Source organism: Macaca mulatta, chromosome 7, assembly GCF_049350105.2.
Source record: "Macaca mulatta isolate MMU2019108-1 chromosome 7, T2T-MMU8v2.0, whole genome shotgun sequence".
In the NCBI taxonomy this organism is placed as follows: domain Eukaryota; kingdom Metazoa; phylum Chordata; class Mammalia; order Primates; family Cercopithecidae; genus Macaca; species Macaca mulatta.
Genome location: NC_133412.1, coordinates 1,710,337 through 1,726,746, shown reverse-complemented (window position 1 = coordinate 1,726,746; position 16,410 = coordinate 1,710,337). Strand labels below are relative to the sequence as shown.

General features: G+C 43.0%; 2 protein-coding genes across 4 annotated transcripts in view; both read right to left on the bottom strand.

Annotated features, from left to right (window-relative positions):
- The window catches only part of HERC2 (HECT and RLD domain containing E3 ubiquitin protein ligase 2), a 219,844-nt gene that overhangs the window by 132,007 nt on the left and 71,427 nt on the right, over positions 1–16,410 (bottom strand). For all 3 annotated transcript variants that reach the window (XR_013395438.1, XM_015141725.3, XM_077938885.1), the window contains exons 17-23: positions 15,609–15,809; positions 14,638–14,866; positions 14,421–14,545; positions 12,874–13,052; positions 7,129–7,313; positions 4,748–4,903; positions 3,891–4,076 (exon numbers count right to left, since the gene is read on the bottom strand). Coding sequence is in view for 2 of the 3 variants with exons in the window: in XM_015141725.3 (XP_014997211.3) it covers positions 3,891–4,076; positions 4,748–4,903; positions 7,129–7,313; positions 12,874–13,052; positions 14,421–14,545; positions 14,638–14,866; positions 15,609–15,809 (1,261 nt within the window). In the remaining variant the exon portion in view is untranslated. The remainder of the gene's footprint in view (positions 1–3,890; positions 4,077–4,747; positions 4,904–7,128; positions 7,314–12,873; positions 13,053–14,420; positions 14,546–14,637; positions 14,867–15,608; positions 15,810–16,410) is intronic.
- The window catches only part of LOC100424132 (E3 ubiquitin-protein ligase HERC2), a 119,117-nt gene continuing 114,315 nt past the window's right edge, over positions 11,609–16,410 (bottom strand). The window contains exon 7 of the mRNA XM_077938922.1: positions 11,609–12,074. The gene's annotated coding sequence lies outside the window, so the exon portion shown is untranslated. The remainder of the gene's footprint in view (positions 12,075–16,410) is intronic.

Below are 16,410 nucleotides of genomic sequence, written 5' to 3'. Positions count from 1 at the left end.
AAAAGATGGAAACAACCCAAGTGTCATCAGCTGGTGGGTGGAGAGCAAAATGTGATATATTCATATAACAGAATATGACTTCACCTTAAAATGTAAGGACACTCAGACACTTTCCACAACACAGATAAACCTTGAAGACATGCTAAGTGAAATAAGCCAATCCCAAAAGGATAAATACTGTATGGTTCCATGTATATGAGGTACCTGGAGTAGTCAAATTCAGAGACAGAAAGTAGAATGGCAGTTGCCAGGTGCTGGGGAAAACTGGTGTTTAATGGATACATAGTTTCGGGTGAGAAAAACGAAAAGTTCTAGAGATGAGCGGTGGTGATGGCTGTAAAACAATGTGAATGTACTTAATGCCACTAAACAGTACACTTAAATGGCAAATTTTACCAATCTTATACAAACCCTTCCAAGAAAAGAATAGGCAGGAACATTCTCCTATTCACTCTACAAGACTAGCACAATCTTGGTTACCAAAACCTGAATGTCTATTACATTTTCCTACTATCATATCCATCAGCCAGTATTTCCCTCGATGAGCTAACGTTCTCTGGTGGACAGATGGAAACTAACAGAGGTTGCATGGGACCTATCCTCTTTCTGAATTATAGCTTCCTTGTTAGTAAAGAGGTGGTGGTTATCAATAACAATAACAGTAAGCTGCAGGGCATTACAAGAAAATAAAATTACAGGTCACTGAAAAAATTACAAGGCAAATGACATGCAAAATCTAGAAAAATTACAAATAAAGATGCAAAATTGTCTTTTAAAAATAGCAGACCAAGACCAGAAATATCTATCCATATGACCAATATTAAGATTAAAGTAGTTTTAAAAAAAAAAATTAAAGTAGTTTTATTCCAGAAATAGAAGGCTGAGTCAACATTTGACAAGTCAGTACTTCATACATTAATAGAAAAAAAAATTATATCATCAAGTAATGCAGGAAAAGCATTTGATGAAATTTAACATCCAATCATAGTTAAAACTGCATCACAAAGCAGAAACAGAAGAAAACATCCTTAAGATTCAAAGGTACTTACAAAGAAATTCCTAAAACAAACATCATACTTCGTGTATGAAATCTTGAAAGCTTTTTCTCTGCTACAAAGAAAAAGGCAAGGAGGCACGCTGTCACCATTTCTACTCCACAATGCACTACAGGTCCTGGCAAGTGCAATAAGTCACTAGGGGAAAAGCTGCAAGATCAGACCAGACACAAGTATAGACAATCACTTGGTTCAGACAAAGGTGGCACCCCAGAAGAGAGACCAAGGACAGTCTTTCTACCCAAAGGTGCTGGCACAAAGACACTATGTACAAAATGCCTGTGGAAAAAAAGTGACATGTGACCCCTATCTCATAACATGCACAAAAATCAAGTCCAAGTGCACTACAGCTCTTAACATGAAAGTTAAGACAATAAAGCTTTAAGGTATAAAAGAAAATCTGGGTAAGAAAAAGATTTCTTAAGGCACAAAATGAACAACCATTAAAATAGTTAACAAACTGGATTTCACTAATATTACTTCTGTTCATCAGAAAACACCTTTAAGTGACTACACAGGCCTCAGTGAGAGAAAAAGCTCCATGAGAAATAGAGCCAAAAGTTCATATCCCAAATATACAAAAACACTCATATGAACGACTAAAAAGAAAAAAAGATAATCAGATAGAAAAATGGGCACAAAACTTGAATTGGCAGTTCACAAGAGAATTTCCAACTGATTAATGTACATATGAAAAGGTATCAAACCTCACTATTAATCTAGAAAATGCTAATTGAAACCACAATGAGATACCAGTGACACCCATCAGAATGGCTCAAACAGGGAGTGCCAGCAATGCTAGGTCTTGGCACAGAGGTGGAACACTGAGAATTCTCACTTTGCGGTGGAGATGAGTAGCAGCACAATCACTGTGGAAAACTGGCATTCTGTATGAAAGGCATCCTCTACAAACCAAGAGTCCCACCAAGAAACAGAAAGCATGATTAAAGAAACAGATGTAAGAATGTTAATATATTGGCAGGAACACTGGCTCATGCCTCTTACGTCAGCACTTTGGGAGGCCCAAGTGGGAGGATCACTTGAGCCTAGGAGTTTGAGACCACCCTGGGCAACAGAGGGAGACCGTGTCTCTACAAAAAAGTGAAAAATTAGCCAGGCATGGTGGCACATGCTTGTATTCCCACCTAGGTGGAAGGATATGGTAACATATTAATTTAACCTAAACCTGGAAACAACTTACATTTCCATCAACAAGTAGAATGAACAGGTTGTTGTATATTTGAACAAAAGTATACTACATATGGCAATAAAAATGAAAGAACTCAGTAACAGGGCGAAGCTCAGAAACCAAAGGTACATACTGTCTAATTCCACTTATATGAAGTCCAAGAACAGATAGAAGTAAAATGATGTTGGGTAGGGACAAGAACTTAGTATAAAATGATCAGAAGTAAGGTGGCAACGACCACACAGCCTGGGGGGCAGGGCACTTTTCAGAGAGATGAGTCAGCGTTTGGGAGGGTCCTGCCATTATCCAGGCTAAGGCTTGAATGGCTGTGACACGGTTCTCTCTGATCAATTACGGGAATGTACTGGGTACTTTCGTGTATGTGTTACTTATCACAATTTCAAAAGGCTTTACAGTGAGTAAGTTGCTGATCTGAGCAAATGAATGCACCTCAACTGTATGACAGTAGAGAGACAAAATAACATATGACTACGTAAGCTCACTCCTTAACAAAAGGGGAAGAATGGTGCTGAAAGTACTCACTGTTTTTTAAAAAAAAGAAAAAAAAAAAAACAACCATGTTCAATGTCCTGGGGCTGTTTTCCTCAGGACAACTGCTACCTCTTGTTTTAAGCTCCCATGTTAGAGGGATGATGGTCTAAAATACAAGAAGAAAAAGCCCACCCAGCTTGAGATTTCATATAAATCAAAGTTTAACCATGATTTTGACTGATTCTGAGTCCAGGAAGCTAGAACCATAGAAAGCATGGTGACTTAGATTCAAAAACCCAAAGCTCAAAACATTGAGAAGACAAGTGTCATTCCAATTTGGGATGCACCACAGGCCAGGCAATGTCTATAAGGAAGTGCTCAGGGGACTCCAGGAATTCCGCATCTCACTGACATCAAACAACCAGAGGACTCTGGAGGGTCTTCCCGTATCGATCTCTGCTCCTGAGCTGGACCACAGATAACCACCTCAACAGCACCTTCTGGAGGCACCAGGACTTCATAAAATTTCATTTCAGTACTTAACAAGGATTACTAATGGAAAAGTCTTCCTTAAATATAACCCAAATATAGTCAGGCACAGTGGCTCATTCCTGTAATCCCAGCACTTTGGGAGGCAGACGCGGGTGGATCGTTTGAGATCAGGAGTTCGAGACCATCCTGGACAACATGGTGAAACCCCGTCTCTACTGAAAATACAAAAGTAAGCTGGGCACGGTGGTATGCACCTGTGGTCCCAGCTACTCAGGAGGCTGAGGCAGGAGAATCACTCGAGCCCCGGAGGCGGAGGTTGCAGTGAGCTGAGATCATGACACTGCACTCCAGCCTGGGCAACAGAGCAAGATGTAGTGTCAAAAAAAAAAGATAGATAGATAGATAGATTGATAGATAGATACGACAGACAGACAATATATACACAGACACACACACACACACACACACACACATATTTGGGTAATATATATATGACCCACATTTCTTCTGATTTGGATTATCTTCATTTTTCACTTATACTACCATCAGTAGAAATGGCAAATAATTGATCTTCCTTTGTATTCTTTCAAATTGAACGGCAAGAATAGGTAAGACAAGGACAATAAAACTTTCCTCAGTAAAAGTCCTTTAAGACGCCGTACCCATTATGCCAGGCCAGGCTAACTCTTCATGATCATCCCGTTCCTTTCCTGGAGCCAGGTGGTTGAACCGATCCAGATGTTCCAACAGGCCACCCAGCAGAGGTACAGCTCCAGCCTCTTGCATGAGACCAGCATTTTTACTGAGCAGAAGCACTATAGAAACTACTAGTTCTGGAAGGAGAACACCTACATTTAAGAAATAATAAGATTTAAATAAGTATTTATCCTATAAAAGCTATTTGTAAACTTGTTCTGTGTTTAAATTCTGCTAAGTCACAAAATAAGAAATGTTTGTCCTTCAGTATATTTCTACAGGACTATCTTACATTTTATATCGAGACCAGTATAGCTATCAAACAGAACCCTTTAAATTACAAAAATATTTTCCAAAACACTGTATTTCAATCACAGAACTATGAACTAGAGTCTCGTATTCAGAAAATTAAATGTTTATTAATATGTTCATCATCAGGAAAAAAACACTAAAAAATAATGCTCTAACTTCAAAAAGTTAAAACATACCAGGTAGTATCAGAATTTTTGAGATCCTTAATGAGGTACCTAATTTTTATTACGCTGTCAAAATAAAATCAGACAATTACCTCTTACCTCATTATTGATGTATCAATAATGGAAGTATAAATCTAAATTACCAATTATATTTAAAGTGATATGAGTCCCATACCAGCTGGCTTAACAACAGAACTATCAATAACTAAAAAAAAACAAAGGTGAAAGGGCAGGAGGACCAGAAAATTTAGAGAGTAAACGCAGGCAGGCTGATCAGGAAAGAAGACACTTCAGTTTTCATCTATCTCCTAAAATAACCATGTACACAAGCAGGAAACAATAGGTACCTGTAAAGTCCCCTTCCACAATGCAAGCCACCTCTGCGAAGTGCCGCCAGCTGGTAGAAGCAACGCTGGCTGCCACAGGCAGTATATCTCCAATGTGCGTGCACAGAAGGGCTGTGTACTTCTTCAGCAAGGAACCAACGCCCATTAGCTCTGGACCTTGAAGAAGGAATGAGAAATTTTCATTTTCACTGTTAAAATTTTTCTCTGTAAACAAACTAACTGCTCCACGATGCTACTCTCATCTACACATCTTTTACCCATAATAATTTTCTCAAACAGGAGCCTGTTAACCCTTAGTCTCTGGGCTCTTTCTATATCATGTAACTGGAGGGGTAGTATTTTTTTTTTTTTTTTTTTTTTTTGAGACGGAGTCTCGCTCTGTCACCCAGGCTGGAGTGCAGTGGCCGGATCTCTGCTCACTGCAAGCTCCGCCTACCGGGTTTACGCCATTCTCCTGCCTCAGCCTCCCCAGTAGCTGGGACTACAGGCGCTCGCCACCTCGCCCGGCTAGTTTTTTTGTACTTTTTTTAGTAGAGACGGGGTTTCACCGTGTTAGCCAGGATGGTCTCGATCTCCTGACCTCGTGATCCGCCCGTCTCGGCCTCCCAAAGTGCTGGGATTACAGGCTTGAGCCACCGCGCCCGGCCTAGTATTTTTATGTCAAGTTTTATACCCCGCACTACAGAGTACCTAGAAATTTTGGGTGTATAAATACTAAAGTCATAATTTAATTTAAGGGTTTTTTTTGTTTTGTTTTGTTTTTTTTACAGACGGGGTCTCACTATGTTGCCCAGATTGGACACGAACCCCTGGGCTCGTGATCCTCCTGCGTCAGCCTCCTGAGTAGTTAGAACTATAGGCATGCACCACCACGCCCAGCTCTAAATTTTTAAAACTTTATATCTAGTACATAAATGTTTCCTAAAAGCTTGTAAATTATTCCCAGAAAACAAAGTTAGGCACTTTTCTGCTCCATAAAATCTTCAGTTTTGTCGGGCAGTGGCTCATGCCTGTAATCCCAGCACTTTGGGAGGCCAAGGCGGGTGGATCACGAGGTCAGCAGTTTGAGACCAGCCTGACCGACACAGTGAAACCCTGTCTCTACTAGAAATAAAAAATAAAAAATTAGTTGGGCATGGTGGGGGGCGCCTGTAATCCCTGCTACTTGGGAGGCTGAGGCAGGAGAATCTCTTGAAACCAGAAGGCGGAGGTTGCAGTGAGCCAAGATTGCGCCACTGCACTGTAGCCTGGCCAATGAGAGCAAAACTCCGTCTCAAAAAAAAAAAAAAAGAAGTCATCTTCAGTTTTTCTGCCTCCATGGTTCTTTTCAGTTTTTTTTTTTTTTCTTTTTGAGACGGAGTTCTCCTGCCTCAGCCTTCAGAGTAGCTGGGACTACAGGCACCTGCCACTACACCCAGCTAATTTTTTGTATTTTTAGTAGAGACAAGGTTTCACTATGTTGGCCAGGCTGGTCTTGAATTCCTGACCTTGTGATCCGCCCACCTGGGCCTCCCAAAGTGCTGGGATTACAGGCATGAGCCACCGCGCCCGGCCTCCTACATGGTTCTTAATAGCTTTTCAGTCCTTGTGACTTTGTCTTTAAGATGGTCACCTCTTTCTCTTTCAAGCTATCAACTCATCTACTAAAACCTGAAAGTTTCCATTATTGACAAGAGCCTAACTCTTCAGAAAGTAATTAAGTTACTTTGGGAAAAAAAAACAGCTACAAAGATACTAATGGAAGCAGCAGACCCTTCCATCCTTGACAGAAAGTCTCATGAAGGAGGGCCAGCCGCTGCCCTGGATGCTCGAGGAGGGGAACCATTCCCTCGACAGTGCACAGCACTGGGTACTTACACACATTCTGTTCTTGATCCTCACAGGCTGCCTCAGGGATCATCCCAAGTCTGCAGGTGAGAAGTCTTTGGCCCCATCAGACTTGGTCTAATGTCTAAACTATTAAGCAGAGCTGTAACTGAAACCCAGTCTTCCTCCAACAATTCTTCCCATTCCACCCAGCTGGCTCCCACATGTGACATATGAATAGGCTGCCACTGTTTACTTCCTATATCATGCCAGTCTCCAGCATTCCATAGCACAAGGAAAAAACCTGATAAATCTTCTCTAAGACTAAACTGAACTTACAGGATGCTATTACTGATGTCTAAAGAATTTAAATATTAAGACAACAAAATTAAAAATGTTAACGAGGCTAACACAGAAGGGTCTGACTCAAAAAAGTGGAGGCAAAATGAAGCCTCAAAATTGGTGCATTTAGTAGTATAACAACTACACATCTGGGCATATAGGATGGACACGTTGAAAAGCCTAAATTAAGCCTCGATCACATATAAGACACTTTCACATTTTAAGCAACTTACTAGAAATATCTGAGGTCTGACCAATACTTTCTCCTGGATAAAGTTTACTAATAAGCAAACGTTGAAAACGCAGCAACAAATCCAGTGAAGCAGATCTTTCACGACTGTGTTGCTCAAAGTCCAGACATGATGAAATCCGACGGGCAACATCCTTCAATCTGGCCACAGTCTGAGAAGCAATGTTTCTACACAGGAAAAAAGAGGATTACAAAATTAAACAAGTTATTTATATTTAAAAGAAAAAGGGATGGGGTAAATCAGGACAAACTAACATCACAAACACAGATCATACAGGAAGATGACCTGCAGCTGGCTTCCCTCCCCAAATGTGTCCGGTTTATCTGCAATAAGCACAACCTCAGCCAAAACGGAGCAGAAGGGCACGGAAGACTCAAAAGAGATAATGATGCCCTCGTGCCTCACTAACGTGCGCCTACGGAGCTGCGTGCAGTGGTCCAAACTGCAGAGGATCTTGCTTCAAAAGGAATACTTCTGTATACCCGATGTCTAAGGAATGTAAACATTAAGACAACGAAACTTAAAATCTTGAGGAGGCTAACATAGAAATATCTGACCCTCTAGAAAGAAAAAACAGTGTCATTATTTTTTGTCCAAAGCTGCATTTCAAACAGAAATGTGATACTACTCTTCAAGACAAGACTCGTCTGCGTTGCCGCATCTGCCTTGCAAGTCCACCTTGAGCCCTTACTCGCAAGCAGCACTGGGGTGGGCCATGCAGCAGGTACTCAGGGCTCAGGGAGTCCGGGAAGGAAGACCAAAGCAGGTGCCCAAAGAGCACGGCAGCAAACAAAGTAGAAGAGGCTCCAGTTCCAACACTGTGATGTGACTTGAGCCATGAGCCATTGGTAGATGAGAAGAAAAGAGAAGAAACATACGTTCCCAGAAGGTACAGTTAGGAGAGCAATCAATGTTTCTGGTTCCTTAGCAGAACACCAAGAAACAAGGGCAGGAGAACAAGACAAGGAAGCAAGGGAGAGATGGTGCAGGTAATGGGAGTGTCAGGCTGCGGGACCAGAGTCTGCAATGCCAACCCACCAAGGTTATGAAAGGAAAATAACACTTTGTGTGTTTAAGGAAAGTTACTTTTTTTTTTTTTGAGATGGAGTCTAGCTTTGTGGCCAGGCTGGAGTGTAGTGACACTATCTCAGCTCACCGCAACTTCTGCTTCCCGGGTTCAAGCGATTCTCCTGCCTCAGCCTCCTGAGTAGCTGGGATTACAGGCATGCGCCACCACGGCCAGCTAATTTTTGTATTTTTTTTTCTTTTGTAGTAGAGATGGGGTTTCATTATGTTACCCAGGATGGTCTCGATTTCCTGACCTTGTGATCCGCCCACCTCAGCCTCCCAAAGCACTGGGATTATAGGCGTGAGTCACCGTACCGGCCTAAGGAAAGTTAACTCTTATATCAGTGTGAAAGCAAATCTGACAGGACAGGGGAACATGGAGGGGAGAAGAGCCAAACCAGGGCCTAGTTCCAGACCCACTCCACCTGTCCCGTTGAGCCAGGAGCACAAGTGGCTGTCTGCACAACACCAAGAGCGAGGACATGCTTTCAGCTCCACTTTAACTCAGGTTCCTAATGTGACAGCAGGCTTGTCAATCCCACTTGGCCCTGTGGCTCACACGAGAAAACTACCAGCAGTGTGAGTAAGGACCGAAGCAGGAGACAGAGGAGCCAGGGTTTGGGAATCCCACAGCAACCCACAGGCCCTCATCACACACAGCAAGGATGCGCCCTCACTGGGCTCACCACACCATTCAACATCACCTTTCAGCCTCAGTACCTGATAACCTGCCTGGATAACCCCACTGTAACACAAGAAACAGGTCTAGAATCTAGCTTGTAAGCTACACCTGAAGGAGTAAAGACAGTAATAAAATACAATAAAATTTTATTTAATATAAAACTTGGAGCCATAATCACAATGTGTAATTCTGATGGGGTTCACTACTTATAAAAACTTCACAGCGCTTTATTTTGAAATGTAAATGGTATTCTGTGGCTCCTTGCCAGCATGTAACTTCACGGCTTATTTTTGGCAAGCAGTGATTTCCTCAACCCACGTTTTCCAAGGGAAAAAAGGACATGAAATGTCTCCAAAAATCTCTTCCAATCTTTAGATAAACTACTATTCAACAACTGCATCCACCAAGTCAACACATCAAGAATCCTTCAATCACAAACACGTAGGTGAGAAAACAGAGTCTATCCATGCAGGAGAGGACACATTATCCATGCTTACGAAGACAGCCTGGACTACTGGCTACTGAAAAGTTGTGAATGCATTTTTCTTTTTCCACTTTCCAAAAATTTTGTGAGGTGATAACTATGTTTGTTTCTATTCTTTTTATTTTGTATTTTTTTAAGTAAGTACATCCTTATTATAAATCTGCTGTAGAATCAATGACCCATACAGGACCCCACGTGCCAAAGGAACCAAAAAGTCACACACTACGAAGATGAAGACACAGGAGACAACCTATGTGGACAGCACACAGCCACCTGCCCAGGACACCAATGGAGCCACAGGTGCAATTCAAAATGTTCTTAGTTGTATTAATAAATGTGGCCAGGTGCGGTGGCTCACACCTGTAAACCCAACACTTTCGGAGGCCAAGGCGGGCAGATTACCTGAGGATGGGAGTTCAAGACCACCCTAGCCAACATGCGGAAACTCCATCTCTACTAAAAATACAAAAATTAGTCAGGTATGGTGGCATGCACCTGACGTCCCAGCCACTTAGGAGGCTGAGGCAAGAGAATCATTTGAACCCAGGAGGCAGAGGTTGCAATGAGCTGAGATTGTGCCGCTGCACTCCAGTCCAGGCAACAGAGTGAAACTCCATCTCGGGCGGAAAAAAAACTTGTTCCTAGTCACATTAATAAAAGTAAAAAAAAAACACACACACACAAATAAAACTCATTTTAATAATGGTCAGGCACGGTGGCTCACACCTGCAATCCCAGCACTTTGGGAGGCCAAGGCGGGCAGATTACTTGAGGTCAGGAGTTCGAGACCAGCCTGGCCAACATAGTAAACTCTGTCTCCACAAACATACAAAAATCAGCCAGGTGTGGTGGTGTACGCCTGTAGTCCCAGCTGCTGGGGAGGCTGAGGTAGGAGGATCACTTGAACCCAAGAGGCAGAGGTTGCAGTGAGCCAAGATTATGTCACTATACTCTGGCCTAGGCAACAGAGCAAGACTCCATCTCAAAAAATAAAAATAATTTTAACAATGCATCATACTTATCCCAACAGATTGAAAATATTATCATTTCAACATGAAATCAATATAAGAAAAATTGTTGAGATATTTTACATAGGTTATTTCATAAGTCCTCAGAAACCATCGGGGTAGCTTACATATGTAGCACATTTCAATTTGGACAATGAAATTTGCATTGAAAATATCTGATCTGCATATAGACTCATAAACTATACAGTTGACGAAGTAGACTCACATGGCCAAGTTATTCTAAACATACTTAAATGCTTTCTAATAATGGAATCAAGTTTTTAAACCTGCATTTTAATTAATAAAAATTAAACAGATAAAATATTCAGTGTCTCAGCTACAATGGACACACTTCAAGTGCTGATCAGCAAACTGTGTGAGTGCGGCCAGACTGGCCAGCACAGGCTACACGGCTGCAGCTCAAATAGCACAGCTGCAGCTCAAACAGGCCAGTCTCTCTGCACATGGAAACAGTCTGAGCAAGCAGGAGATGGGGAAAACGGGCACTGCCCTCGTGAGAACGAAGGACCCACAACAGGAACCCTGCACTCACTCCCTGCCAAAGACACCAACAGCCCATGACACAGCCTCAGAAAACGGAGAGGCATTCAAGAACCTAGAAAACCACCTCTGAAAAATGCTCACTTTAAAACTTTGCATGTAACTTTACATTTTAATTACGAAGTTTTTAATATCCATGTTCTCCTTTATTCTTAATGAACTCTGTGAAAGTAAACACAGCTTTTATTCTTACTCCTATAGTCACTGTGTTGGAAGTTCATCTATGCGAGCAAGCTGTTGCAACCGAAATTTTCTGAGAACAAATCCCAAGATCTTTCCATTAACACAAACTATATTAAGTTTAGTTCTCTTTACTTCCATTTGTTAAAGACCAGAATGTGTGAAATATGCATTATCAGATTAGAAAAACAAAACAAACATCAGAAAAACGTTTTTCAAAATAGCATTTACCAAAATCTGTGACAGAAACTAGCTCTAAAACTTCCCATTTCAAAATTCCACGGTGTGTCCACTAAGTTCGTTTTTCTGGCTGTGGACAGCAGGGCCACCCCACACCACAGACCCACCATGGCCCCATGACCAGGCCGGCTGAGAGCTGCAGCCACTGCCCAGGGCTCCCTGCTCTGTGCTCGGCTGCCTGATCCAACCTGCCAGTTCTTTGCTTTCACTATGTGTAGAAACTAAAATCAGGAGCCCAACTTTACAAAAAGCAGATTTTTATTAAATAAGAGGTACAAATGTGTTTCATTTTCTAATAAATCTCTTTCACAAATCATCTTGCTTTTCCGCTCTTCTTGAGTGATCCTTTTTACACAACACTGTCTGAACGTTTTGGCTTCTGCCAAGGTTAGCCTCTGTTCACAGGCTGAGTCTGACTTCTTCCCACCTCCTTCTAGTCTGGCCTTACAAAACAATGCTCATCATTCTTTCACACTGACTTTAGTTTTGAAAAGAAAAGTTATCTTACACAGTAGTATGTATAATGCTGTAATATGTAAAGTGAGGCAATGATAGAATTAGTTTTAAAAATAACCTTCCATGATGATTTTCATTTGCATCCACCTGCTTATTACTAAGAATCTTTTCACGTGTTTACTGCACACCCCAATTTCTCTTCTGTGAAAAACTTTTGAGTATCATCATACCCTCCAACTTCTCCTCTTACCTACGTTGAAAAGGGTCTGCTCTTTATCCTAACGTCTGTACTAGGTAATTTTCAGAATATTCCCTCCATCACCAAACAAATTTTTGAGATTCTTGTGTAGATTTCAAGATCTTAATATGAAAACCAATAATCACCTACTAAAATACAATACAGGTCAGGCACAGTGGCTAACACCTGTAATCCCAACACTTTCAGAGGCCAAGGCAGGAGAATCACCTAAGGTCAGGAGTTTGAGACCAGCCTGACCAATATTTTGAAACCCCGTCTCTGCTACAAATACAAAAATCAGCCAGGTGTGGTTGCGGACACCTGTAGTCCCAGCTACTTGGGAGGCTGAGGCAGGAGAAGTGCTTGAACCCAGGAGGCAGAGGTTGCAGTGAGCCAAGATCATGACACTGCACTCCAGCCTCGGTGATAGAGTGAGACCCCGTCTCAGAAAATAAAAATTTAAAAAAATTAATAAGTAAATAAATAGGCCGGGCGTGGTGGTTCATGCCTGGGAAGCCAATGCGGGCAGATCACCTGAGGTCTGGAGTTCCAGACCAGCCTGACCACCATGAAGAAACCCCATCTCTACTAAACATACAAAATTAGCCGGGTGTGGTGGCGCACGCCTGTAATCCCAGCTGCTTGAGAGGCTGAGGCAGGAGAATCACTTGAACTCGGGAAGTGGATGTTGTGGTGAGCCAAGATCGTGCCATTGCACTCAGCCTGGGCAACAAGAGCGAAATGCTGTCTCAAAAAAAAAAAAAAAAAGTAAATAAATAAAATACACTACAATACTGCTAATACGATTTACCTAAGAAGCTGTTGTATGAGCTGAACCAGAGGCAAACACTGTTTGCCAGAAGACTCACAGATCCCCGTATTAATAAGGTCTTTATCCAATGGAGTCCTGCTTCTGTGAAACGTTGAGGCATTCGCTTCCTGTTCATCAATTTCTTTTTCCTTCTGTGCTTCTTTTTTGGCTTCAATATCCTGTAATTTATAAACAGAAATTGTTTACAAGGGATCTCATTAGCAGGTGTGAAGCACACAGGCTGGCTGAGCCCTGACCCCAGTGCCAAGCTATCCCAGCCTGTGTGTGCCACCACACACACCTACCCACAGGACCCCACCTGCCCTGTTGGAAACCCCAACTCAGCTGTGCACTTTCAAACAGTGTCTTCCTTTTACAGATCCAAGGTCCAGGCTGCCTCTGCTGACGCTCTCCAGCCTCCTTCTGTGAAGTCCCTAAAATCTTTAACCCTGCCACTGGCTCTCACAAACACCCATGTGATCCGCCCCACACACGCAGCATCCAGCTGCTTTGTGAGGATAAGAAGCTGCTGTAATTCTCACACACACTGGTTCAAGTGTAAATGGCAAAGCCACTCTGGGAAACTATGAACACACACGGACCCCAAGACCTAACAAATTTCACTCCAAGTGTTTACCCTAAGGGAGAACATATGCTCACTGAAGTACCTGTACACAGCACAATCATGGCAGCTCTACGCGGCCAAAAACCAGAAAGCCTGGGCGCGGTGGCTCACGCTTGTAATCCCAACACTATGGAAGGCCAAGGTGGGGGGATCACTTGAGCCCAGGAGTTCGAGACCAGCCTGGGCAACACACTGAAACCTTGTCTCCACAAAAAAATCAAAAAACTAGCCGGGCATGGTGACACGCCTGTGGTCCCCGCAACACAGGAGGCTGAGGTGGGAGGATCATTTGAGCCGAGGAGGACAAGGCTGCCATAAGCCAACATCAGGTCACTGCATCCAGCCTGGGCGACAGAGCGAGACTGTCTCAAAAAAAAAAAAAAAAAGAATACAAAAACCAAAAGCAATTAAATGTCCTTCAGTAGAAGAATGAACTAACAACCAGCACTACACCTATAAAATGGAAAACTTCCCATAATAAAAACCAAGTCACAAGACACACAACAGTGTGAGTGAATCTGAAAATCCTTCTCCACGGCAACGCAGGAAAGAGTGCAGCCTCTGCAGCTACATTGCTGCAACACTCAGAGCAGGGAAATGAATCTCATCTGAGGGCAGGGGAGCGTCCCGGCTGCGAGTGCCAAGGGGCACAGGGATCTTTCCGGGTGACGGGAACGGTCTACATGATGGACAGGTTACCTGTTAAATTCACTGAAACAGACAACATGCAGGATTTCTTCACAATTAAATCATATCTCAATAATTGTTTAAATTAGCACATAAAAGAATTTTAATTTAAAAAAAATACTTGGATATGATAAAAGTTTAGTGTTTCACTATTTTCAGTTATTCTTCACACGTGTGAATGTGGTATATCCTATCTCAGAGCACCACCAGGTCACGTGTGCCTCCAAGGCCATACCTGGATCTCTGCAGTAATGGCTGCATGTAAGGCTGATTCCAACCCTCCATCAGCCATCAAGCTGCCCACCAGAAGATCAATCATGAATCGACGACCTGGACTTATGTTCACGTCATTGCCTGAAACTGAAATAGAAAGTGCGTGCCAATTTGAGTGAAATGCCATCCCCTCCCAGCACCCTGACCCATGCCCTCTCCTGTTCCTTCCCCAAGCCCACCTGCGCAGGGAAGGAGAGCAGAGAGTGCCCGGGCCCGCTCCTCGGCGGTGGGCAGCAGCACGGACCAGCCGCTCTGCAGCACGGACTGGGCGGCCGACTGCACGGTGCTCAGTACGCCCGCGCTGCTGGCCAGGGTCACCACCGTCTGCTTCAGGCTGTTCAGGAGGACGCTGCCCAGACCTAAACCAAGGAATTCCGGGTCAACCTGGTGACTAATGGCAGCATGCAACTGAAAGGAGAAAAACAATTTTCACTTAGAACCCCTAAAAATGAATGAATTTCAAAGTCTTATTAAACACTGAATAAAACTCACTTTGAAGTATTATTTAAACAACCAACTTCTCAGTTGATGTATTTTTAAAAACTGGACTAAAAAACCTCTTACCCACAATAGCTGAAGTATTTTCTAGAGGAATTTTTTTAACCCCACTATAAACATGTATATGGAAAAGCTCAAGATGAGCAGAAGAGCTAAATAACTAGCAACAGCAACCTCCACCCCACCCCAACAACCTGCACCAAACACAGAAATAATGGCCACAATGTAACCAAAAAAGCTGCCACAGGTACAGTCTCGGCTCATTGCAAGCTCCGCCTCCAGGGTTCACGCCATTGTCCTGCCTCAGCCTCCGGGGTAGCTGGGACTACAGGAACCTGCCACCACGCCCGGCTAATTTTTTGTATTTTTAGTAGAGATGGGGTTTCACCGTGTTAGCCAGGATGGTCTGGATCTCCTGACCTCGTGATCCACCTGCCTTGGCCTCCCAAAGTGCCGGGATTACAGGTGTGAGCCACCGCGCCCAGCCCAGATCACGTTTTTTAGCCTCACGTCCATTATTAGCGCATTACAATCTTACTTAAAAATACTTCACTGAACAGGCTAAAACCCATGCCCTTCAAAATACATAAGCCTTCTTACAAACTCCTAAGTCACTTATAAAAGGAGCAAGAAGAAGGGAAATCATGAATACCTGAAGTCGTAGAAGATTCAGCGTTGCCACGGCCACGCACTCTTTCTCCTGGGGCGGGGGCCAGTCCGCGGAGCCGTCCATCCCCTCACTCACCTGCCGCAGCAGGAGATCCAGCTGCTCAAAAGTCATTGAGCAAATGTCCACCACAAAAGGGACACGGAGGCCAATGGACCACTCAGAACACGATGACCAGGCAAAGCTCTAAGAGGAAACGCAACAATCTAAAATGAATCTCCAAAAGCAGCTGCTGGTCTGTTCCACAGGAGTCCCCAGCATGTGTGATGGAGCCGCCTTATATTATCACCTATCATCCCTCTAACTGCCCAGTCCAAAGGCATTCATGGGTGTCTAGCTCACACACTGTCAGCTTCTAATCTTCCCGCCCATTTCAATAGCCCCATCTCATTTGGCCATATCTAAAAAAGTAAAAACATTTTTAACAATCTTTTCACTCTCAAAATGATTAATGCACATTAATGGATGGCAGTGAGGATCTCCATCTACTTGAAGTGGTATAACAGCAACTCTAACTAGACAATCAATTGTTAGATGCATATAACTCACACACTACCTTTCACAGTGAGAGAACAAGCAATCGGCAAGGATCTAGGAGAACTGTAGAACACCATCAATAAACTGGATCTAATTTATACAACACTTCACCCAACAACAGCAAAATACAGCAAAATACATATACTTTTTTTTTTTGAGACGGAGTCTCGCTTTGTCACCCAAGTTGGAGCCTCAGCCTCCCAAGTAGCTGGGACTACAGGTGCCCGCCACCAAGCCAGGCTAATTTTTT